We start from the raw sequence: 25143 nt of genomic DNA, 5'->3' as shown, positions 1-25143 counted from the left end.
TTGTTTGTTTGTTTGAAGGGGTACTTAAGGAAGACATCCACCCTCTATCAGAAATTTTTTGTTGTTATTGTTTTGTTTTGTTTTTTTGGTTTGTTTTTGTTTTGTTTTGTTTTGTTTTGTTTTTGAGACAGGGTTTCTCCCTGTAGCCTTGGCTGTCTAGGACTTTGTAGACCAGGCTGGTCTTGAACTCACAGAGATGGCCTGTCTCTGCCTCCCCGAATACTGGGATTACAAGCACTGCAGCCAGCTTCTATCAGAAATCTTGGTGGCTCATGTTCCTCCAGATTTCTCTGGTAGTGAATGTTTCCTAAGATCTAAGAACGGAGCATTAGCAGGAGACAGGAGGGAGAATGTCTCAGGAAAGAAGCCAGGAGAGGGATATTGGTACCAGACCCCAGCACCCCAATCAGAGGTTTTAGAACATGCATTCAACCTGACCTTCATGAGAAACCTCAGGCACGCATATGTGTGAAAGCGTGTGCATGTGTGGAGACTAGAGGACCTTCTTCAGTGTCACCCCTCAGGCATGGTCCCAAATTTTCCTAGCAGCAAACTAGCAGCACTGCCTGTGACAGGGGTTCGGGACATCATATGACACACTGTATGTGAGGTGTTTAGTACAACAGAGAATGCTCAGTAAATACAATTCCTTTTCCTGACGTGGGTTTTGTGAAGGCGGCGCATCCTGCTGGCTCAGGATAGAGGCCCAGGTGGAATTTCTGGAGCAGGCTCCCAGAGAACCACTCTTGCGGCAGAGGCAGATGAAGAGAAGGGACCCCAAAGGCAAGGTGGAACACTTCAGTGCTCAGGGAGACTGCAGTCCAGTGCCGGAGAACAAGGTCCCTGTTCAGGATCCGCATTTGGCTCCTGGCTGCAACTCTTGCTTACTAGCTACATGCCCTTGAAAAACATTCGCCAACCTTTGTGCCTTACTTTCCCCATCGGAAAAATGGCAGAATGATGGTATACATGCCAGAGGGTTGGTAGAAAGATGGAGCGGTTTAATTGAGGCAAAGCCTTCCGACAGAGCCTGGCCCTCCCAGCGCTGTCTGCTGTCTTTAAGCACACAGCTCCGAAGGGACTGGGCTGCTTAACCTCGTGATTACATAGCTCTGGGCAGTGACACACTCTCTGCATTAGTTACTTTTGGGTTGCTGTGACCCAAAACACCTCATTGAAATGACTGAAGGGAGGGAAGGTTTATCTTGGTCTTCAGTTTTGTGAGTTCTCTCATCTGGCAGAGCAGGAAGGGCAGCTCTGTCCATGGCTGCAGTGGAGCCCACAACCAAGAAACGGCGAGCGTGCCTGAAGCCGGGGCTACTCTGAAGCCTTTAAAAGCCTGTCCCTCGGGACCTTCTTCTACCACCTCCTAAAGACTCTGCTGCCCTCAAAATAGTACCACTTGCTGGGGGCCACTTGTTCGATACAAGAGCCACTTGAACTGTAACACTGTCCAGCTCTGTGTGGCCCGGGATCTTTTCTGTGCCTCAGCTTCCTCACCTACAGAAAGTAGACATGGATATTCATTTCAGTGCTCTGCTTAGAGGCAGCGTAGGCTGAAATGCTGGTGCTTATGTGGCTCTCAACAAAGGAAGTTCCTAGTAACTGTCAGATCTCCCTGTCCCCCAGCTGGCAACAAGGACCCCTGTTTGTTTAAAGAAACGTTGATCGTGAAATGTTGTTTTTTTTTTTTTTTTTTTTTTCCTTCTTCTTCTTCCCTTGAGTCTCCGGGGCACTTATTTCTAAATCTTAGAAAGGAAACCTGAATTCTTGATCTTGCCTTTGAAGAAAACATCTCTGTACCATTTAGCCCTTGTCTTCAAATCCTTTCCTTCACGAAAGAAGCCGGGGGTTATGTTCCTGCACCCCAGGGCCACGAACAGCACTTGGGACAGGAGGCACAAGGGGACATGGGGACAACATGACCACTTCCGTCACTTTGGACACCAGCTTAAAGCTGGGGTGCTTGTCCATTTGGCACTTTGGGGGGGGACAATGTAAAAAGCAGTTCTCTAAAAGGAAGCATGAGCCCAGACTCTCCTCTCTCCTCCCTTCCCCCCACCCCCTCATTGTTTCCTTCAACTGACACTGTAACCCGAATGTGAAGAACAAGAGTCTAGTTTCTCATTGTGACCGAGTTTTGCTACTGCCCAAGGACAAAGGCTAGATTGACACAAGATGAATGTCCCAGGGGGAAGCTCTCTTTTTGTTTTCTTTTCCAATTCTGTTTCTCTCCTGGAGGGGAAGGAATGATAATTAGAGCACTTGTTCTACAAATCCCCCTATGTAAATATGTTCTTAGGAGCAAAGATCCGATGTACCAGACAAGAAACTTCTCAATTCTGACCTTAACTCTCATATCTGCAGAGATAACAGGAGAAAGAGAATGGGGTGGGGATGGGAATGGAAAAGCCGGAGAGGAGTCAAACCTATTTTGGCCTCTGGACTCTGTTCAGACTTTGTTGCTGGGTGGCTTGCTCAGCCCAGTCACGAGTGGGACTCCCGGGGGTGGGGGGCTCTAGAATGTGACCTCTTCTTATCTACTTTCAACAATGGATGGCCTTAGCTTCTCATTTGTAGAGTGGAGATATTAATAGTCCCCAAAGCCTCACTAACTGTGAGGAGTCTGTGGAGAACCATGTCATCATGGGCCAGCCAAGGTAACCAGTAGATCCTATTCATCCCTATAACATTTATTTATTTACTCATTTATGGCCTAGCGCAGGATCTGGCTGAATATTTGGTACAAATTAAATGTTTGCGGTCTGACTGAATTATTAATTATCAATAGCTTTAATGAAGCATAGTTTCCCACATAACATAACTGTAGCTTCAGCCTCCCTCTTTTCTACGGTGCTGGAGGCTATAACCCAGGCCCTTGTGCCTTTAGGCAAGTTCTTATTGATGAGCTCGCTTCCCAAACTATGATAACCGCCCAGGACTGTTGGCCCATGACAGCGCTCCCAACAGTTAGGAGGAGGGGAAGGGCGCAGAGAACCGGAGGTGAGTCTGGCCTCCACAGTGAGTTCCAGGCCAATCTGCCTACCTATCAAGGCCCTGTCTCAAAAAAAAAAGGCAACAAATAAATAAAGCATAAAGCAAGTACGCCACACAAGTACGCCTCGTCTGAGTTAGCCTCTGTTTGTCGCTACACAGCCTACAGTTTTCCAGTTTCTCTTCCCAGGGAAGAATGGAGAGCTTTGGCAAGTGTAGGAATGAATGTAAAGGAGTCCCAGTGAGGAGACCCGCACTGTTTTCCCGGAGCTTTACAGCGAGCTTTCGGAAGGTTGGGACCTGGGACAATCAAGCCAAGGAGAGTAGGAAACTCTTGAAGAAAGTCAGCCGGAGAGGAGGTTGGCCTCTGACGAGAACAGGGCGGATGGCGGTGGGGAGCAGACCAGGCTGGCAGGGGAGAATCTGAGAAGCAGGGTGGGCCTTGCAAGAAGCTGGATTCACGAGGACAGGAGGGCACAATCTCCAGCCACTACCAGAACCGGCGCTCCAGCAGGAAATTAAATATCAAGGGACCGCTCGTTAAAAGTTCAAAGCACCTTCCCACACATCAACCGGTGCTCTTTCCAGCCCCCTGCAGAAAGCGGTAACTCAGCCAGCTGAACCTGAGTCCAGATCTCATGCCAGCATTCAAACCGGTCAAGGACTGTTACCAACGCACCAAGCGCCCCAGCTCTGGTACGCAAGCAGCGCGGGCAAAGACCGCGGACCCTGGAAATCCACACCGCATGTTCGTCTGCGGAGGACTCGTGCCGAGGCTGTCCAAACTTCGATACCCTGCCCCCAGGCCGGCCCAGAACAGAACTCGCTCACAAGCGCCCTAGATTCCTCGGGAAGAGAAGGGATCGGCCGGGGTCCGTAGCAAGAGCGGGACTGGGGGGGGGGGGGGGGGGGTGTAGAGGACTGTTTGTTTGTTTCCTGGAACACCCAGTTAGGAATCTCAGCAATCGCAGTCAGTGCCCGATCCCCTGGCAAGCCACGCCGCCTCTCCCTGTTCCCAGCTGCACGGGATCTAATTCGCAAACACACCATCTTGCATTCAACGCTTAAACGGAAAACAAGCAGCCCCGGGGAGGGGAGTGAGCGTTCTGACTCCGCACGCACGTTTCACAGGGATCTGTGCTCCAAGGCCCTCTGCCGGCCCGCTGCGGCCCGCGAACCGGGTTTCTGCCTGCGGAGCTCCCCGCGACCGGGTTCGGGCCCTTAGGCTTTTGCCAACACGAAACGGTAACCGAAATCTGGCGGGGCTCAGGTTTTAAAAGGAAGATAGCTGCTTATTCCTTCCCCTGGAAACCCGGTGAAGAGAAATTTAAGGCCTCTGTTTAAGGTAGCTAAGATTAGAGGGCTCGGTTTCCGTTTTGTGTGTTTCCACGGGCCGAACGCCCGGGCGGGTCAGCGAGTTTCTGTGTGCGGAATGACGAATTCCTCTCGCCTGAGCTCCAAAATGATAACTTAGCTCGCTGCTGCAGCTGCGAACGCCTGGCGCCAAGCGGCCCCGCGCGGGGGTGGCGGGAGCAGCGGCGCCGGCGGAGGCCAGCGGGAACCTCGCGAGCGGCCCCTTTAAGAGCTTCACTGACTCAGCGCGGCTCCCCCTCGGGTCGCGTTTTTTATGAATGAAAAACGTCCTCACATTCATTATATAAACAAGCCGGTGCTGATTGGCCGGCGGCTCCCAGCGCATAAATTATGTAAAACAGAGCTCGGAGGGCGTCGGGAGGAGCCGCCCGTCGGCCAATGGGCGCGGCAGTTGATGGGGCGGCCCCGCTGGATTTGCCTGAAGACAGGGTAAACAAGAGGTGATGGGCAGCCGCGAGGGCGGCCGCGGACCAATGGCGGCGCGCCTGCTCCGGGCCGCGGGCCAATGGCGGCGGGCGGAGCCGGCGGGGGCCGGGCCGGCGCTGCAGCGGGTTGCAGGGCGGCGCAGAGTCCGGAGGCCGGCGTGCGGAGCGGTCCTCATCCCCGATCGCTGCGGCCCGGCCCGCCACCGAGGCGCGCAGGCGGGCGCGCGGAGCGGCCGCTCAGGTGCGGGCTGGTTCCCAGTCCTCCGCTGGTCGCGCTTCGGGGCGACTCCGGAGCGAACTATCCGCCCCCCCCCCGCCCCCCGAGGCCCGGTTCGGTTCCCGGGAGGGGAGGCATCGGGCGGGGGCGGCTAGCGGTTCCGGAGCGAGCGGAGAGCGGGTTTCCGCACCTCGCGGAGGAGGCACCCGCGGTGTCGGAGCGGGTGCGGGGCGCGGGGTGCAAGGACGGGGTGCGGGGCGCCGAGTTGTGGGCCCCCGAGGGCCCCGCGAGGCTCGCGAGAGGAGACGCTCCGCGACTCCTGGGTGGGAGGGGGGCGGGCAGCAGTGTTCCGGGGTGCTGCTCCAGAACCCCGAGAGCTCGGTGACAGCGGCATGTGCAGTCTGCGGGTGCGGGCTGGCTCCGAACTTCTGCGGGCCTGGCAAGTTGGAGACCGGTGAGCGGACCCCTTGGCCGCCAAACTCCCTCCCGTGGGGGTTGAGGGGGCCGGGGGGCCGCCTGGGTCTCGGCCTGGGGTGGGGGGGAGAACCGGTGGCGAACCGGCCGAGAGCGATGCTGGGGCCTCATGCATGAACCGGGGTCCGGCCTGCGTGGGGGGGGGGGGCAAGTAGGGGGGTGACGAGGGGAGGGGGCGTGTGGGATCCGGAGTGAATTAGAGGCGGGCCGGTAGCGCCCAGGCGCTGTACCTCTTTTTTAATTTTTTTTTTTCTGAATGTGGGTGACTTTTATGAATGAAGCAGGTTTCTTTCGTGGGCTGCGAGCGAGCTCCCTGTGGTTCTCCCCCCCCCCTTTTTTTTTGTGAATGAAGCATTGAGCTTGCCTTCTGAGACGCTGGGGTGAGGGGCCTGCGTCGGAGGCTCGGCGTGCGCTGGGGGTGGGGGCGGGGGCGCCGCTGAAGCGGTTTTCATGAATGGGAAGGCTGGGAAATGGGGTGGAAGTGTGTCTTGTTTTGTGAATGGGGCCCGGCGCGAGGGATCTAGTTACAGCCTCTACCTGCGGTGGCGGCCGCGGCTCGTTCTCCCATTCATAAAACCAGGCCCGCTGCGCGCCACGGGGAGGGGCCTCGGTTCGGTCGTTGCGCCGAGTTAAAGTTTTCCTGGGGGCACCCGGGATTGGGGGGGGGGGGGGGTTGAGCGACGACGACGACACAAAGGAAGTGGTTTAAAACTCCAGGATGAACCCGAGCTTTCCCCGCAGGCTTTTTAAAAGATACTTTGAACACGATGTTTCCAGCCCTTGAACGCTAAGGGCCGCTTAGAAAAATCCTCGATGCTGCTTTTGGATTCTCTTAGGACAGTTTCTTTTACCAGTTTTTTGTTTTTTTTTTTTTTTTTTTTTCAAAAGATACGTTTGCGCACCATGAGATTCTAAAAATATTTTATACCCTCTGGTTTCCTGCGCGTTGCCCTCTTTACCCACAACAGACATTTAAGAATTTCTGAGGCCACAATTCTTTCATGCCTCTCGACTGTACTAAGGTTTCTCAGGTTTGGGTTCTGGTTGGTGACATTCAGGAGAGAGAGGCCTCATTCTGAACGATGTTTGCACTGTGTGGAAGGCAAGCCGGCTGGGGTGTTTTTCTAGGAAGTTGTGAACTCTTTCCTTTGACTTTGAAAATATCTGATTACTTGGGCCAAGTGCTGGCTGTGAAGGGTTTTCTTGTAATGTACCCTGCTCACTTATGAAAATTTGATATGGTGTTCGCAGCGTGAAAAACAAGGCAGATGGAAATGGCTACTGTGAAAAAAGTTCCCTAGTTTGTGTACAAGTTCAAAGAAAATGCCATTTAGGCATTTCTATTATTTAGGATTGGGCGAATGAATTCTTGTACCTCTGCCATTGTTTTTCACTGAGTTTTTAGTTGGAAAATTAAGAGTTCCTGAGGGTGACACCTCCTAAATTTGCTGGTTAATCCCTCCCACACTGGAAAAGTGTCTCCTCTTGCTTTTGTTACCTTCTCTCAAGCCCAGCTCTTCACCAGTGTTTGACTGTTTTTGTTGGAAATTTGATGTCACTGTTGGAAAAGGAACCTTTTTGCCATGAATATTTTTTGCTTTGAAAGTTTTTGTGTTTCTCTTCTTTTTTTTTTTCTTTTGGTTTTTTGTTGTTTCATTTTTACCTTTGGTAGGAGATGCTTAAATATGCGCAGTGGAGTTGAGTTTTCTTTATCGCCTGTATAGATATTTTATTTTGGAAGTTGAGTAGATGGCAGATAATCTTTGTACGTTTCCATGGAGATGCTTATGTCATTTCAGGTATACACCTGTTTGGACAGAAGGCTTGGGTTTTAAATAAAGAGGTGTGTGTGAAGAAAGTCTACTTTTGATCAGTTTGTTCCTGTAACTGTACTTAGTGTTTTTGCCATAGACCTACAAGTAGACCTACAGAAGACTTTGAAAAACTCAATGCATCTTAGTTTCTTTCCTTTCTCACCCCTCCCCTTTTTTCAGTTTTGTTCCCCCCCCCCCCTCCAGACAGGGTTTCTCTATATGCAATAGCCCTGGCTGTCCTGGAACTAACTCTGTAGACCAGGCTGGCCTCGAACTCACAGAAATCTGCCTGCCTCTGCCTCCCAAGTGCTGTGATTACAGGTGTGTGCCACCACTGCCCAGCCATATGTCTCTTAATTGCCAATAATTTAGAATACTTATACCTAGTTTACCTAGTTCTTATCAAGCACAGTGACAGAACTTAATCAAGAAATGAAAAAGGAACAAATGTCCTGGAAGGACATTTACAGTGAGAGTCAGTTAAGGGATTTGTTTGTTTGGTTGGTTGGTTGGTTGGTTGGTTTGGGCTTTTGTAGTAGACAGGTAGGCAGGCAGTACTAAATTGTGTGTTAGATAAGCATTCTTGAGTAGGCTTTAGGGACATCAAAGAGGGGAAGGGGGAAGGGGACTATGAAACTCCATCCCACCACAGTTCACGTCTCCCAAATTCCTGTTACAGGAGGATCTCTTCACCACCCCCAAGAAGCTACTCAATGCTGAAGCCTTTCAGAGTGGCATCAGAGACTTTGCAAACACCATGGACGGGTTTTGTGATCAGCAAGTCCCCTTTATGGTCCCAGGGGTGAGTTGGCTTCTGTGCTGTTTGGTCCTTGATCTCCTCCTTGGAGAGGACTTCTTCCTGGAGAAGTGGGCGGGCCCCTTTGCACCTCTTTTCTGCATTTGAATCTTCGTTCGCTGGCCTCTTTTCAGAAATCTCGGTCGGAGGAATGTCGAGGGCGACCTGTGATTGACAGAAAGAGGAAGTTTTTGGACACAGATCTGGCTCATGATTCTGAAGGTAAATGGAGCTCTCCCTGCATTATGCTTCCCTTAACGCTTCTCCTTAGCATGAGGACTAGCCCCATTTTGAGTCTGTTTTTTTTTTTTTTTTCTTTTTTTCTTATTTTTACAGAGTTGTTTCAGGATCTTAGCCAACTTCAAGAGGCTTGGTTAGCTGAAGGCAAGTTTCTTGACTGTCCTGTTTTCCATGTAAAACATTTTACTGTGCCTTTTAGTAAAACACAAAGATCTAAAACAGAAATCTCTTTCCAGCTCAAGTTCCTGATGATGAACAATTTGTCCCAGATTTTCAGTCTGATAACTGTAAGTACCTTTCTATTGGTGACACATTTACTCTGAAATTGTTTGGTCTTGGAGCATTCCTATTTAGAATGTACACTTCAGTGAGAGCCAGAAGATTTGGGCAGTGGTATGCATGCATTTTAATAATCCAGGGTTAGTCCTGAAGACTTCTGTTTCATTCTTTATTGAAACACTTTCTGGTTCTGTTGAAGGCAAGATATACTCAATGTAATTTCAGTAAAATTTCTTTTCACCTTAATAGCTTGAACTCCAGAATTTTAAATTAGTATACTAGCTAAGATCTTGTGGCAAACATATGCTTGTTTTTAGATTTGCCTGGGTTGGACACACGCACACACAAACAAACGTGTGGGGTGTAGGTACTTGCAGAGCCCAGAAGAGGGTGTCATAACCCCAGGAACTAGATTTACAGGTTGTTGTGACTAGCGTTTTGTGGGTGCTGGAAACCAAACTCAGGTCCTTGGAAGAACAGCAAGTGCTCTAAACCGTCTCTCCAGCCCAAGTGCCTCTTAATCATATTTTTTTTTCTTCAAATGCTTTTTGTTTTGTTTTATAAATTAATTCTTTGGGCTGAGGATATAGCTCTGGTGTAGAACGTGTCTTGCCTGTCACTAGCGTTGGGGGAAAAAAAGTTATAAATTAAGGCAAAGCCAGTGATGAATCTGACATTTTTTTCCTTTGAAAGGCACAAAGGTGCAAACTTGACAGAAAATTCCTATCGATTGTGGTTCCACCTAACATGTCAGTTTTGTTCCAAGCTGGGGAAGGGTGCCCACAGAATGACTTGATTTTCATGTGGTTGTTAGAACCCACTGTTGTGTAAAGTAAAGCCTTTTTCTCAAGTGTCTTTGAGTGCTTGTTCCTTAAGAGAGTAAATGCAGTGAGGAGTCCCACAAATGGCCCCTGATGCTGGTAGGGCATGGTTAGCTTTGCCCTGATCTTTCTGGGCTGTCCGCAACACGTTGGGGGCTTTATGGTCCAGGCAGAGCTACCAAGGACAAAGCTGGCTGATGAAATTGGAGCAGCACAGGGCTGCTCTAGAGAGCATTAGTCACTGGCGAATGAGCAGGTTTAAGAGAGGTCTGGAGAATGCCGCCTCTCTTGAGAGTTGCATCATAGAGAAATTCATGTCTCTTAGTCATAGTTTATAATAGCAAGCACCTGAGCCAGGCTGGGATTTGATTTCTCATTTTGCACCAACAGATTCTTCTCAGCTTTGTTTTATCTCTCGGGTACATGTGTGCATGTGTGTATAAAAATGCCACTGGGGGAGAGAGAGTATCTGGGTCTTTTTAAAAGCAGAGTATTCTAAATCTGTTAGATAAAAGAACAGAGGTAGCAGCTAAAGCATTCTGTAATGATAGGCCTGGTGTTCAAGGCAGAATGCCATGACAGTTGAAAAGGGAATAGGCTACAACCCATAGATGACCGGCTGGCTATCTCAGCGTGCTGTGGAGATTTGTCTGTGCAGAAGGAAATGCTTATCATTGCCCTTTGATTGTTTTCAAGTGATTGAGGAGCTTGCCGCTTAGGAGCCTAACAGCTAACCTGTGGCTGGAGTGTGAGCCGGTTGGGGAGGGAGGTTTTCACGATGTGACACGAATCTCTACCCAAACTTGTTTCTGTCTTGACAGTTTGGCTCTTGCCTTTTTGGTTCTTACCCAGAGCAGCTCAAGCTGTAGTCTCTTTGGGTGGTGGCTTTCATGGCAGAGGTTCTTTGAAATGCTTTTATTACACTGTTTGTTTCTCAGTAGCCCAAAAAGAGTTAAAAGGGGAGGTGAGACAGCTGAGCTTTAGATTGATTGCCTATTCTTGGGGGTGGGGGATGTCATCAAGCAGAGATTCTTATCTGTGGGAATAGGCGAGAGCAAAGGAATCAATAAATGTGTCTTGGTGCTCTGGAAAGAATTCCTGCTCAGCAGATAAAGCGCGCTAGGTTCTTTAATTACAACGCCATACCTTAAATGCAGGTGTTTGGGAGCTCGCCCTCCCTGCCAGATATGATGGCTTCTGTTTCTTTATTGCTTTCTTTGCCTGCTTTTTGTTGTTATTATAACTGCTTAGAGTTGAGCTTGTCTGTATTTTAAGGATAAAATGGATGGTTGAGTAGCCTAAAAAAAAGGGGTTCTTAATAATTCCCTCCCCTGACTCTTCTTGAGGTAAAGCCCAGGAAAGGGTGGAGTCAGATAGGCTGACCCACCTGGAAAGTTGAGGTGGGAGCCCCAGTATGGCTCTGGTAGCCTGGACCCCTTCATTCAGGCTGCTGTGTCTGGTTGCAGTTCAAGTTCAGGCTGACAAGGGGTCCCTGGGAGAGCAGGTAGAGCTCAGCCGTGTCAGCCTGCATGCCTTGCTTCCCTGTGGGTGCTTTCCATGGCCTTGTGTGGAGGGCCAGCTTTCCTGGCTGTCTTCTGGAAGAACCATGGCGGGGGGGGGGGGGGAGATACAAACAAACAGGATAGGCTCAGTCTGTAAAAGAGATTCTATAACTCCTCCAGACTCAGGGACCTCGCCTGTAGCCATCTACCTGTAAATGTATAAAGCAATGAACCCATCGTAAGCTTCACAGACATGCCCAGTTGACCTCAGGTTGTGCAGAATTTACCTCTGTCTCATGAACACACACTCCGGAAGGGATGTTGTACCTAGAAGTAAATTCTTCCCTTTTTCTAAAATTGTATTTTCTGCATGTATTTAGTGTGGGGTGTGTGCACGCGCGCAGAGTCCGCATGTGGCACAGCTTTCTTACGGTGGTTAGAGGATATCGTGGGGGCTGCTTTTCTCTTTCCACTCTCTGTGGGGTCATGAGACCTGGCGGCCAGTGCTTCTCTCCTCTGAGCCGTCCTGCTAGCTCCTTGTTGGAAATCTTGAAAAGTAAAATCGAGGACAGAGAGTACATCCTCTGGACTAGTGCTTCTTATTTCTCTGCTACTTCCTAACTGTAATTTCTCTAGTGCCATGATGTAGTGTGAATGTCTGATACGCAGAATATCTGACATGCAGCCCCCAGAGGGGTTGAGGATGGCCGCTCTAGAGCCTGGGAGCTCTCTGCCAGTGCCTCCTCCGCCCTTCAATAATCATTGTTTTTGAGAAGTGACTTGAAGATTGTCTGGGCTGGAAATCCCTTGTAGAGCTAGTATGAAAAAATTCAACAGAGTGTGGGTGTAAGTAGGATGGATGACTTCGGTGAAATAAACATTAACGGTCTTTACAATAGTCTAGTCCTCAAGGAAAGCTGTAGTCCTGTTACCAGCCTCCTCAAGGGATCAGGCCCTCCTCATTTAAGGTCCAGGGGGTGACTGTCAAGGAAGTGTTAGGGAGGCCGTTGGCCTCCTGTCTATAGATATCTCAGTGTTGTGAAGTTGCCTTCCTACAGTTGCTTTTTGTTTAGGGCTTGGAAGAGATTCAAAACAGAAACATTGTTAAAACTGATGTAGCTCCTCAAAGGTGCATTAGTATAGAAAGTTGTAAAACTGCATGTCTCTCTCTCTCTGTAAAAACAGACCACATGTTCTACTAAACCATGGGCTCTGGAGTCTTTGTAGATTTCTCCAACCCTTTTCTACATATTTTCACAGAATTCAGTCAAAGCCACAGATAAGATGGAATCCCAGAGAACTTTGGTACTTTGATGTGGGCTTGACGGAACTGTTGCCTTCATTTCTCTGAGCTGACTTTTCTGGATACTAGTGGGTGTTTTTTAAATGCAGGTTTCAATTCCATTTTTTTTTTAAAACATCCCATTTGTTTCAGTGGTGGCTTTGTGAATAATTATCAGCATCTGAGTAACTGAAGTAGTTATCTTAAGTAGAAGGAATAATAGATCTCATTGTAGAGTCATAGCTCTATACCAAATTGACAAAATTGGTCTTAAAATCCAAATGGCCCCATTTTCCCCTTGAATTCTTTTTAGATCTGTGTTTCTTTTGTGTGTTTGTGTGTGTGTTTGTTTTTGAAGTAATGACTGCGGAAGTGCCAGTAATTTTCCAAGGACCAGCTAATTAACTGTTAAAAATTAGCCTTTCGTAAGTATGGTGCAGTAGATGGCTGGCAAGTAGGCTTAACGGTCGTGTTAGTCTGGAGCCTCAGAGAACAGACACTGGGCCCTTCTGGAGAGAACACAGTAGTCTAGCCATGGCAGCCTTTGCTCTGTAGATAGAATGAGGCCACTTGGTGGTAAAAGGATCCTAAATGTGTTATTGTTGGAAGGTGAAAAAGAAAACGATAAGACCCCTAGGAAGAGGAGGCTTGGCCTAGTCTTGGCTATTGGTGTTTTTCAGGAGGCTCTAGTACTGAAAGGTAAGAGAGGAAAGCTGTTGGAAACGTGTGAGGGAAAATGTGGAGAGATGATTGCATCCCCCCCACCCCCAACGCACCCCGCTTCAGAATCGACTTTTAGAGGCTTTCCTAGTTGGGTCTCTCCGTTGCTGTAGAAAGGCCCTAAGTGATTAGTGGTCATTCCTGGTTCCATGGCCTCTATCATCTGTACAACTGTCAATGACCTAAGACCATTGATCTGAACGAGAGCCATATGGTCAAGTTAGGGTATCCAAGACAATACAGCCCGGAAGCCTTTCCAGTCCTTTGTATTTGGTGAAAAAAAAAAAAGCCCTGAGATGGGGGGAATTAATCAGGCTGCCAGGCAGGTCAGTAGTAGGTGCAGAAGTAACAATCCTGGCATCATCAAGAAACCACCATTTAGCCCCTGTTCTCTGGCATCCATGTTCTACCAGATACGGGAACCCTAAAGCTGAGAGTCCGTGCTATCTACTGTTTCTTCTGTCTCATAGTTTCGTTATTGTGGTACCAGCCCCAGAAAAGACTTCCTAGGGTGAGGCAGGTTTGGGTGTGTAGGAGACGGTTCTTGAGTGTTAGTGTGCTGAAGAAGCGGCCTTAGGCTGAGACGGCCCCCTCTTGGGCATAGGCTGCCCTTGAGCAGCTTGGGCCCCATCTGTGCCCTGGCACTCACTGCTTCTCCATTTGGAATCCAGGGAGCTCAGAGTCTCGTCATGTTGCGGCTCCCAGCTCTTGGATGGATGCCAGGCTTGCTGATGCCATTACCGGATTAGGTTGCTTTTTAAAAAATTCATTTTGTGAACTCATCAAGCTCATTTAACGGAGCTACCATTGTCCCTTCTCTAGGCTGCTTTTGAAAGAATGGCAAGACACTAAGGGCCCTTACTGCGGGCACAGCACATGAGTGTGTGTGGGCATAAGTCATAACTTTTAAGCCTATTTGGTGAGAGCCTGGCACATAAAATGAGTAGGCTGGAACTCGGACCTTACCTGGAGAAGAGCTCCTACCACCCCCAAAGTCCTGCCCAGCAAATAACCATGCTCCTTCTGCTTAGAAAGAGGAAGTTAGATGATCGTCGCAGAGGGTAGAGGATCTCTGAACAGGCTGAGCTCCAGGCTCATCTCCTAAACAGGCTGGGTATAGTTTGTGAATTTGATACCGAGAAAGATCTCAGAGAAGTGGGGGTGGGCAGTGAAAAGCAGTAAACAGAAGACATTTGTTTAAAAAAAAAAAAAGTATGCTTGCTCAGCTTGGTGGCACATGCCTTAATTCTAGCACTCTGGAGGCAGAGGCAGGCAGATCTCTGAGTTCGAGGCTATCCTGGTCTACAGAGATAGAGTTGCAGGACAGCCAGGGCTACACAGAAAAACCCTGTCTCGAAAAACAAAACAGAAAGAGAAAATAAGTATGCTTTGAAGAGAACAGCTTATGAGCTCAAAATTATCTCATTTTGATATACCTGAACTTTTCCTTGAAATCAAGCTTGGTTGTCAGGCAAGCTCCATTCGCTCCCCCTCCGGGTGATTACTAAGTGTTTGGGGGGAGGTGGAGAGGGAAACAGGACACCAAACCAGTTTCCAGCCCTGTGCCCTTTGAAGGCTTGGGAGAGGTTGTATTCTCAACTCCCAATCTTCGAGGTCTTTTCCTTTCTCTGCCTGAACATCCAGGAGGGTATGCTAAACCCTTCAGGGGCCGTGTGCAAGCCAAGACATTGTTGAAATTCCTAGTTTGTCCCAAGTCCCTCTGCTCTGGGGAGGAAGCCACCGGGGCTCCCCATGTTGTCTGCCAGGGATAAGTGGGGGAGCAGAAGTCAGGCAGCGCGAGCTCTCAGAAAGAGAGCTTCCCCGAATCTAAACCAGTTTAGCAGGGCAGTGGAAATCGGAATTCTCCCCTGGAAGCTACAGTGATTCTAAATGGCAGCTCAGTAGTCCTATTTATTCCCTTACCCTCTCCCTGAGGGCACTTCCCCACACCTCTACTCTGAGCGGGTTTGCCCAGCCTTGCAGATTTCAGCAATAATCCTAGCCATTTGGATTCCGGGGAGAGTGCAGACCCAGCCAGCGCCCCCTACTGCGACTGAATTTCTTACATAAACACGGCATACCGGGCGAGCAAGCTTCTCTGCGGCTGCAGCTGAGCCTTGGCCACTAGTAGAAGGGCTGTCCCAGTTAGCTGAGCTGCAGACTGACTCCCCCTCTGGCCCGAATGGAGCATTCCAAATTGGTTGTGAATGGAGGGCGGGGCCCACTGGCAGACTTTTTCAATGAATAACCAGACCCCATTGTGCAGCCTGTGGAAAAACAACCAACTCCAACAACGCTGCGACTGTTAGAAATATGCGTGTGATTGGCAGCTTGGAGAGCCTCCAGAATTAGTTTCCTTTGGCTTCCTAACTGCTCCCTGCTCTCCAAGCCTGAGCTTAATGGGGTATGAGTTTTCTTTTAAGGGTTGTCTTAACTCTCGCTCCCAGGCTCATGACCTGGGCTGTGAGGACGGCTCGCAGAGAAGCTGAGTCCTCCCTCCTTGCTCTGCCTGCCATTTTCTAGTGCGGCTGTCTAAAGGCAGTGGTGGTGGAGTGGAGTGCGGGCCAGCATCTCGAGAGAGACTGGATCTGAGAGTATCATCCTTTTATCTCTGGGGCTGTGGCGTCAGTCCTGCCTACCCGTCCCCACCCCAGATGGCTGCCAGCTCTTCCAGACTCTTCTTTATTCCAGGTTCTGGAAGATAGGTGTTGGCAGGTTGCAGGCAGGTTCATCTTTCTAAGTCTTTCACCAGAGCCAATAAAAATGTACTTCTTTCTGTCCTTTGGCCTCTCTTTCATTTTTGTCTATGCTCAGAACGTGTTGCTTTAAAATGATGTTTCTCAAACTTAAGTCCTTAGGTACAGGCTCCCCTCACTGTGACTTTGCTGCTTCCCAAACCCCAAGGAAAGGGTTGGCCTCCCTGAATGAATACCCAGGAAGTACCAGAAAGAAGTCTGCCTTGGAACAGCTCCAAAGCCAGGGGAGCTTCCTCGTGCAGGAAGTACTTGGGGCTTTAGGAGGACCCAGCTCAATACTCTGCAGCCTGAAATATCCTGCAGCATGTTGGCTGACAACCAGCTCCAGGGACACTCCCAAAGAGCGAGCTGGGCTGGCTCAGCACTGCAGGACACACACCACTAATGGGCAAAACTTAATAGTAACGATCAGCATAGTTTCCTTGGGATTTTAAAAGTGCTAAAAGTTTGTCTTCTGTTTTCACAACCAGGAAAGTTCATGTTTTGTCCTAAAGGCTCTCTACCCCGGGTTCTTCTCTGGCAGTTAGTTGGCCCTGTTCAGGGTCCCTCCTTTTTCCTGAGTTAACGTTACCTGGGTAGAATGTCCTTTGTCTGAATTGAAACCTGTCAGGAGGTGACTCTAGGTTGTCTGTCGCCAGGGGGTTGCTGGTGGGGCCTTTCCCTGCACGCCTGGAAATACATAGTCTCCTGTGTTGGCGACCATACTCTGGAGCCGGCCCAAATTTCCTAATCTGAACCTTGTTTGTTTGTTTGTTTTTCTTCTGAGACAGGGTTTCTCTGTGTAGTCCTGGCTGTCCTGGAACTCTCTCTGTAGACCAAACTGGCCTCCTCTGCCTCAGAGTGTTGGCTGGGATTAAAGCCGTGAGCCACCACCACTTCCTAACCTGAATCTTTTTTTGTTTTTAGCTTTTTTATATTAATTGCAGTTTGTTTGCTTTGTATCCCAGCTGTAGCCCCCTCCTTCATTCCCTCCCTCCTCTCCTCCAGGTCTACTGATAGGGGAGGTCCTCCTCCCCTTCTATCTGACCCTAGCCTATCAGGTCTCATCAGGACTGGCTACATTGTCCTCCTCTGTGGCCTGGTAAGGCTATTCTCCCCTCAGGGGGAGGTAATGAAAGAGCTAGCCACAGAGTTCATGTCAGAGACACTCCCTGTTCCCATTTTTAGGGAACCCTGTTGGATACTGAGCTGCCATGGGCTACATGGTAATATCTATGAATGGTCCATGGCCTAACCTGAACCTTAATGAGTGGCAAACAGTTGAGTGGAGGTAATTGCCCTCACATTTTCTAGGTTGCCCTCAGGCCCTTGTCATCATCCCTTTCCTCCCTCGCCAGCCTCAGATTTTCTTTAGAGAAGCCAAGAGATCGTGTGGGGCCTGAACTTGTCCTTTCTTTTTATGAATATTAATCTTAGTCCCTGCCTCATTCTCCATTCCTGTTCACATTTACAGTTTCTGTAGCATCTCTTGATTTGCTCCTCAGCCAGACCCCTGCCCTGCATGGTCGGTAGTGCCTGGTCAGGTACCTATAAAATCCTCAAGGCTATATGATGCAGTGGTTACCTTAGGGAGAAAACGAACTAGTGCTTTTTCTCATTTTCCTGTTCGCTCCTTGGTGTCTAGATGGAGCCGCTGATTCTGAGCTTCCCAGGACGTCTGCATGTGCCAGTGAAGCAAGCCCAGCCTAGGTGCCTAGGTGCCCCGCCTGTGCGAGAAAGTGGCAACACATGCCAGACAAGTCCTGTGTCACGGAGCTGTGGCACACCCCCCAGTCAAAGACTCTCCCCCCCTCAGAAGGAGTCTCTAGGCTGACCCAGAACTAGAGGGCTCAGGTGATCCTCCTGTCTGAACCACAGGTCTGAAATAGACCAACCTGGGCTTCCTTATACACCGCCGTTAACTCTCAGTTTCTCCCTGAGCCCTCATCCCTTGGAGGCAACATCCAGTCTCACGTAGTGGATGAGGTAGAGAATTTTGAGGGCCACTGTTGCTCTTCCTAGCCAGGCTTTTCCTTTCTGTCTGCTTCAGAACATGGAAGTCACTATGTTCTTGGCCATACTTCTTGCATGCTCTCTCCCCCCCCCTTTTCTCTCTCTGGGGGGTGTGTGTGTGTGAGAGAGAGAGAGAATAAAGAGGTGAGAGATACCTTGAGCCCTCCCTGGAGCCCACCACATTTTCCCTGGTCAGCCTGCATAGTCCTGTTTCTTCTAATGTATTGGTCATCGTATAGTGGTCTCCTGCGTTGACTTTCACAGGCAGCACTTAGTTTCCTGCCTTCCCAGCTGATGATTTAGTTACGGGATGTCAAGTGCTCTAACCAGCTGCTACCCTGGCTGGAGAAGGGGGTGGGGGGAGAGGAAGGAGAATTTCCTGCTAGATACCAAGTTGTTGATCTGAGCCCACCAGAAACTTCTAAGCTGCCGCTCCTTCCCTGTTTATATGTCATCACAAGCTAATCTAAACAGTTCCTGGAGTGTACCAGTTCCCATCTAAAGCCCCTTGTCATGTCAGTGTCCCTGCTCACGAGGAAGTTGGAATTGCCTTTTGAGTGCAAAGCCCCCCTTTTCATCTTACCATGCTCCTCTGATCATAGCCAGGAAGTTGTTCTGGGAGTTAAAAACTAGACCACAGCCCCCTAGGCTGCCATTAGCACTTCGGCACCTTCAAAACAGGACTGACTTCTCTGTTGAAGCTCTCTGTGCCTCATGTAATTGTCCATACTTCAGGGAGCAGGAGAACATAAAGTAGTATGACATAATCTCCACAAAAAAACAAAAGTTGGAAATGCTGTCCCCAGCCCGTGTGCATGCTGCGCCTTGTCACCGAAACTTCACGCCATCCCCATCTAGCATGTCCCCGGGGAAGGCGTGTCCCGAGAGCATGCTACGGCTTAGAACCACTGTGGTGTTGCCGGAGTCCACAGCCTAGAGCTGAGGTTGCTGGAGATGAACAGACGACGAGAGGACGGTTTGTGCAGCATGGTATCTTCGTCTTGACCTGTGTGGTGTCGGTTTACTGTGAAGCAGATTGCAGGAAGGTCTGTCGATGCTTGTTCCTGAGTCTCTGAGGAGAGCGCTTCAGGGGATTGTCTGAGACTCCTCTGCTGACTCCATTTCAGAGCTGGCGCAGTTCTTTTATCAGCTCGTTTTCCTTCCTCGGAATTCTACCTCCTGCGTTTGGAGACGGCAGGTGCCCGCTTTCGGAATTCTAAAGCAGTCTTGCACCGTCCTGTCACTTTGGTGTTTGTACCAGCCCACTTAGATCAGAGTAACTTCTCTGCTCCCTCCCTATCACCACAGATGTTTTTCAAGGTGCCCAGCATTTTTTTAGGTAGTTTACCAACTAAATTCCTGGACTAGTGTCCCCAAAACACTACACCCGAAAGGTCCTGACTCTTAAATTCCTAAAACTTTGGTATGGCCCCATATGTTTTTATAGACCGTCTGTACTCTTCCCTCAGGCGGCTCCTGCTGTAGTAAGATCTGGCACTAGTGGCAGCTTTGGTTATTCTCTGTTTGATCTCCCAGCTAGGCGTGTTTTTGGTTTTTTTCCAAAACCTTGATCTCAGTTCCCGTGCCTACGTAGTCCGGGCCCAATTTGAGGCCTTTCCTTGTAGTCCATGCAATGACTTTACACTCAAAAGCCTTTCTTTGGCTGATTATATTACCTGATTTCTAGCTCTAAATCCTAACAGTTTTGCACTTCCACTATTTTGTTTCCTTTTGTTTTTTTTCAAGACAGGGTTTCCCTGCATGGTCCCGACTGTTGAGGAACTCACTTTGTAGACCAGGCTGATCTGGAACTCAGAGCTCTGCCTGTCTCTGCCCTCCTGAGATTTAAAGGTGTATGCCACCAACCACCCAGCACATTTTTGTTTCCTCTTTATATACTTCTTCCTTAATCTGCTTCTGCTGATTGTAGCATTTCCCCTGCAGTAGAGAAATCTGATTCCCGAAGTCAGATGTTCCAGGAACTAGCTTTATTGGCTCTTGATCTGGCTATTATGTATTTATTGTACAAAGAGAGGTACTGGCCATATTACACAGTCTTCTGCAGTTGTTCATTGATCAGTTCTCCTTCCTCATGATTGATTCTACATCATGAAATCCTGAATCAAAGGGCCAGGGTGACAGTAAGTTCTGTGGTCCTTGCTGAAATGACATACAGGACAAATAACCCCTCTAGCCATGTTGGCAGACACCCGTCATCTCAGCATTGAGGAGGCAGATCCAGGAGGATCACAGAAAATTTGAGGCCAAGACTTACAGGCCAAGTGAGAGACTACATAGTGAGAGTCTTGTGAAGGGGAGCAAAAAGGGGAGGAAGACAGAAGGCGAGAACCATACAGAGAATATAAATATCCAGTAAAAATGAATGCTAAAACCCCCTCACACTGCCATGGTTGGTTCTTAACCTAAAGCCCCGAATAATGCAGTCAGTCCTGAAGCAGTCTTTTCCAGTGCACACAGGGAACAAGTTCTGTCCCAGAGCGGAAGCTATGCTTCCTTGATGTGAGACTTTGCATGGGACAAATAGATCTGCCCTTGTGGTTTCAGACTGATCAGCATTCGTGTGACATAGGCCCACCTCAATACTCAGTATACTAGGTGACTGTCTCGTCTCCATGAGTTGTGTGGTGAGCCTCGGTGCTGTACCGGGAGCCTACTGCCATCCTTGTTTCCTAAAGATTTAACTATTTCCCAAGGTGGATGTGACGGTGTATGAGACAGAATCTCGCTATATAGAACTACCTGGCTTGAAACTTTCTATGTATCCCAGGCTGTCCCTAGTTTGCACACAGCTTTCTTACCTTGGCCTTTCAGGCGCTGGAGTTATAGGCCTAAGTCTGTAACACTCACTCAGCATGCTTTTGTTTTTAGATCTTTGGCTTCGTGTTTTTTTTCTGATCCCCCAGCCTGGTGCATTCGTATAGGCTAACCAGGGTCCTCAGCCTTGTTACTCAAGCTCCCTCTCCTTGCCCTTCTCCTGGTCTTGCCCTGTTCAGCCTTGATGAGCAGAGGAGACCAAGCCAGCTACTGGGGAGATTGAGGAGAACGTCAAGGAAGAGATTTGAATTTTTGAAGTCTTTTTAGTTATCACAGGCTGGTGGTGGCTGCTTTGTGTGCTCTTGGACTGTGGGCATGAAATCTAATGAGCTGTCCAGCTGGTCTGGTGGTGCTGGACGTCTGAGATATATATTCATTCACAAGGAGAAGAAATTCTTGTGAATGCTTGTGGTTATCAGTTGGACATATGCTCTAGTTCCTGCTCTGTGTGGTTCCATATGTGTATGAAATGACTGTTAGGCTTTATTTCAATCATTCTGTATGTCGTACCCGGGCAGTAAAGAGTAGTGGTGACTGTCCTCTTGCCCACTCTAAGATATTTTACCTATTTTTTCCTAAGTGGGTGAGAGCCAACAAAATACTCGATAACCACAGTCTTAAGCATTAGAATACGGTCAACCTTTGTGATTTTTAGATTCCCAAGGTCCTGTGCTCCTGGTGTGGGGACACGCCAAGGTTGGCTTTCTTCTCGTGTAAGTGCATTTAGCCTTCAGTTTTTTGTCGTCGTTGTTTTGCTTTGTTTGGGTTCCTCCCTGTGTAGATGTGAACGTCACATGTGTTGTGTGTGCAGGCATGCGTGTTCACACATGCATTGATGGAAGAGTTCAGCCTGGGTTCCTTCCTCTACTGCTCTGCACCTCAGTTATTTATTTTTCTTGAGGTTCAGGGTCTCTCCCTGAACCTCATCAGATGGCTGGAGCTGGGCTTACAGGGGCGTCCTGCCACACCTGACATTCTAAATGGGTGCTGGGGATCTGAACTCAGTCCCACCCACTGAGACAGTTGCCAAACAGAGAGGACGTCAGCCTTCCTGCCCATCCGACATGTCTCTTACTAGGTCTGAAAATTGGATAACCCCATCGAGGAACAGAACCAGTCTGCTCTCCTCATCTTCCTGTTGCCTGCTGTCTCTATCTTCCACCGGTGCTGCTGCCGAGACAGCTGCTTCCACGGGGAAGTCAGTTCATGACTTTGGGGAGTCAGGTCTTTCTTACCTTATAGTTCAGGGATCAAATTGAGGGTTTCATGTGGGCACCTTCACCCACTGAGCCTTTTCACTGGCCCTAAGTGTATTTTCTTTCATTTTTATTACATGTATTTCATTTTTATGTATGTTTTGCCTACACACACACACACACACACACACACACACACACACACACATATATGCATGCCACGTGTGTGCTTGGTGCCTTGGAGGGTAGAAGAGGGTATTGGACCTTCTGAAACTGGAGTTGCGGAGGGTTGTGACCACCATGTGGGTGCTGGGAATCAAACCCAGGTCCTCTGCAAAGTACTCTTAACAGCAGAAGCATCCCTCTCCAGCGCCCAAATATATTTTTGTCCTCCATATTGCTGTGGTTACTCTATGTAGAGACAGTTCTTTTTGTATATTGCCCTTGTAATGAATGATTGTGCCAGGTGAGCCCCTACTCTTCATTCTCTGTGAGTGCATCTTCTGCGTACTCGCCCAGCCCATCTGTGAAGAATGACAGTTTAGTTCTTTTCTGAGCTCTACGTGTGAATTTGTTGTTTTCCCATCCCTCATTGCTGAGGACCTGCTGCCTGGTTAATCCTGTGTGCTTTGCAAGGAGTTTCCTGGTGTGATGTCAACAAAAGAGCTGTGGGGTTACGTTGGCTGATAGGTGGACACAGTATCTACATTTAAAATGATGTGATGGTGGGCTTTCAGACATTGCTGTAGTACTTGGTAATGAACGCCCAGATGTAGCCTTAGTTAAATGTTGCCACCTAATTTTTATCTGTATTTGGATATGGATCTTTATTAGAATTCTTGTAGTCTAATGGGAGCCTGGAGCGTGGCCTCGGCCAGTGAGTGTTCTTGCCGCACGGGTGCCTTTGAGAAGGGTTGTCAAGATCTAGGTCTTCCCATGTGTTGGCAGTTCTCTGAAGGAGCAGAAGGCTTTGGCCAACCGGCCTGTAGGAGGGGATGAGGCCCTATAGGAGGATCGCTGGAACAGAAGGCATGGCTTGCAAGGAATGAAGGCTGTGGGAGTGGGGAAGCGTGGCTGCCAGTAGGCGTGAAGGAGGAACCAGGATGGTCTGCGTGGGGGGGGCAGCGGAGGGTGTGTGTTCCTTGGTGGGTTAGGTGTCTCTGGTGGCCACCTGCACAGTGCACAGGAAACATGCGGCTTGGTGATTGAGCAAAAACATTTCTTTCATGTTTTCTGATTTGAGTTTCTTTTCCATCCCTTTCTGCTAGTTTTTAAAATCTGCCTCTCTGGAAACAGGTTCTTGCTTTTTTTCAGCCCATGGTGACCTGTCCCTCTAGCCTTTGGGTGCTGGGACTACAGGCATATCCCACCATGCCTTGTTTCATGACTGGTTTTTCTCACCAACATTCTCCCGTTCCCAGCACATGGTTTCATAAAGCCTAGGCTGCCTTCAAACTTGCTATGTGGCAGAGGATGGCCTTGAACACCTGATCCTTCAATTTCCAACCTCCCTGGTGCTGGTATTACACACATGAGCCCCTATGCCCAGCACCATCCATTTTCCTAAATAGTCTTTTGTTCTCTGATTACCTCCGAGGCTATAATAGGATGCCTAAGAACTGCTTGGGTAGGAGTCCTAGCAACGTACCGGCTTTGTTTTCCTATCTGTAAATGGAAAGAGTGCAACTGATATTTTCCATTTGGTTGGAGAGACTAAGTGAAGTGAGGGAAGGCATCTGGCCCATCGGGAGTTGAGTGCTGAGGTGCCTGCCTGGTTGTTGAGCTTGCTGAGCAAGCAAGGAGACCCAAATTCAAACCTCCAGTACCCAAGGAAAAAGCCAGGTGTGACTGTGAGTCTGTGACCCCACTGTTGTGTCTGTGGTGGGCATGGCCAGGTAGGGCTTGCTGACTGCTAGGCCAGCTCCAAGTTCAGGGAGAGATTCTGCCTCAAAGAGCCTCAGAGAAACAAGGCAGGGGGATGTTCTCTATTTTTTCCTAATGGACAAAGTAGGTGTTTGGAATGTCTCCTGTCTCTGACCATGTAGTAGTAGAAGGCGGACAGGGTGACAGCATGGAATGCTGTCCTACCTTTCCCAGTAGCTCTAAGGCCCTGAACAATTCCTTCCACTCTGTTGAGCCTCTGGGGATTAAACTCAGTGGACCAAGGCCCCAGCAACCTCTCAAACTGCCTCTGTGAGGAAAAACTCTAAAATCTGCAGCTAACGTGCGAGTACTATGAGGAGGGGGTCTGGCTCTTTCGCTCGCTCATATGGTCAGAGCATGGTCTCATAAAAGATCTGAGAAAGGGCAGGGGTGAAATCTTCACGACCTTCCTTGAAGGTGGTCCAAATTGATCAGGAATTACTGGCAACTGACTTTGTGGGTCCATCTTTCCTCCTCTGAGCACGGACCTTTCTAATTATAGATTTTTATCAGTTCAAATAGCCAACACCTTGAACATTTCAGAGTTCTCTGGAGCTCACAATCCTTCCCAGGGCTCATCAGCTCCATCCTTTACAGCCATAGATGCCTGTGACTGTTTGGTACACAGACAACATCTTCACCTCATGCAAGAGGTTCTATACACCATTTTCTTTGCTCCCAAGGCAGCATCGTGTGCACAGTTTCCCCGTGAGGAAACCCAAGAGCAAGGTGCTTTCCTTGGCTTTTGGAGCTCCTGATTTCAGTTGACTGGTCTCTAACTGAAACATGCCAGAGGTAGTCTCCTGCTGACAGCCCCTGCCCGCCCGAACTGCAGCCCTCCTCTCACTGCTCTCAGGCCTCACCAGCTCTCCTGTCAGCGTAGATCTCTCAAGATGATTGATTGGGGGTAGGGAGGGCATTTATGGCTAAACTATACCTAGAATTAAAGAGCAAATGTGGACCCTGCCTTTAGTGTTAAAAGCCAGGTGGCACTGTAATTAAGTCATAATTTATTGCAATGCTTATGTTTTTGTTTTGTGATGTTTTGCCATGTAGCCCAGGCTGGCCACAATCTGTTCCTCCACCCTCAGCCTCCTGAATACTGTAGGATGTGCCTACTGAATTGTAGGATGTGCCCACCAGGCCTGGTGCCACCGTTCATTCGAATTTGGATTTCTTGAACTCCCCCTTTCTATATAGAAAAAGTATCGTTACATAACAGTGGTGAGAATACACTGAGGGGAAGATAGCGAGGGGCGGAGATGATTCCCTTTTAAAAGGGATTATGCTTTTCCTGAAATTACAACGAAGTTTTTTTCTGAGCAGCTTTGGTTCACATTCTAGATTTGCCTTGTCAGGGACACTGATAATTTTAACAATAGCACTGGGAAAATGAAGAAAGCCATTTCTAAAACCAGAAATGAAAAAAAAATGAATATTGTTACCCGTAACCATTTACTTTCCAAATCTAGGTAAAGCAATAATTATAAATGACAATTTTTA

The 25143-nt window shown here is 48.8% G+C and overlaps 1 protein-coding gene across 3 annotated transcripts in view; it reads left to right on the top strand.

Annotated features, from left to right (window-relative positions):
- The first annotated feature begins 4946 nt into the window (after positions 1-4946).
- Positions 4947-25143, top strand: part of Etv5 (ETS variant transcription factor 5) — a 53242-nt gene continuing 33045 nt past the window's right edge. The window contains exons 1-5 of one of the 3 annotated variants that reach the window (XM_055625127.1): positions 4947-5034; positions 7978-8100; positions 8229-8316; positions 8431-8478; positions 8571-8621. In XM_055625127.1, coding sequence (XP_055481102.1) covers positions 8056-8100; positions 8229-8316; positions 8431-8478; positions 8571-8621 — 232 coding nt within the window. In that variant the 5' untranslated portion in view covers positions 4947-5034; positions 7978-8055. Of the gene's footprint in view, positions 5035-5418; positions 5465-7312; positions 7328-7977; positions 8101-8228; positions 8317-8430; positions 8479-8570; positions 8622-25143 lie in introns of those variants that run through there. The other 2 variants (XM_055625129.1, XM_055625128.1) reach the window with 2 other exon arrangements.

The sequence above is a fragment of the Psammomys obesus genome, unplaced genomic scaffold (assembly GCF_907164565.1).
Source record: "Psammomys obesus unplaced genomic scaffold, mPsaObe1.curated_primary_1811, whole genome shotgun sequence".
In the NCBI taxonomy this organism is placed as follows: Eukaryota; Metazoa; Chordata; class Mammalia; order Rodentia; family Muridae; genus Psammomys; species Psammomys obesus.
The sequence above is the reverse complement of the archived record's forward strand: the minus strand, read 5'-3'. Positions and strand labels throughout refer to the sequence as shown.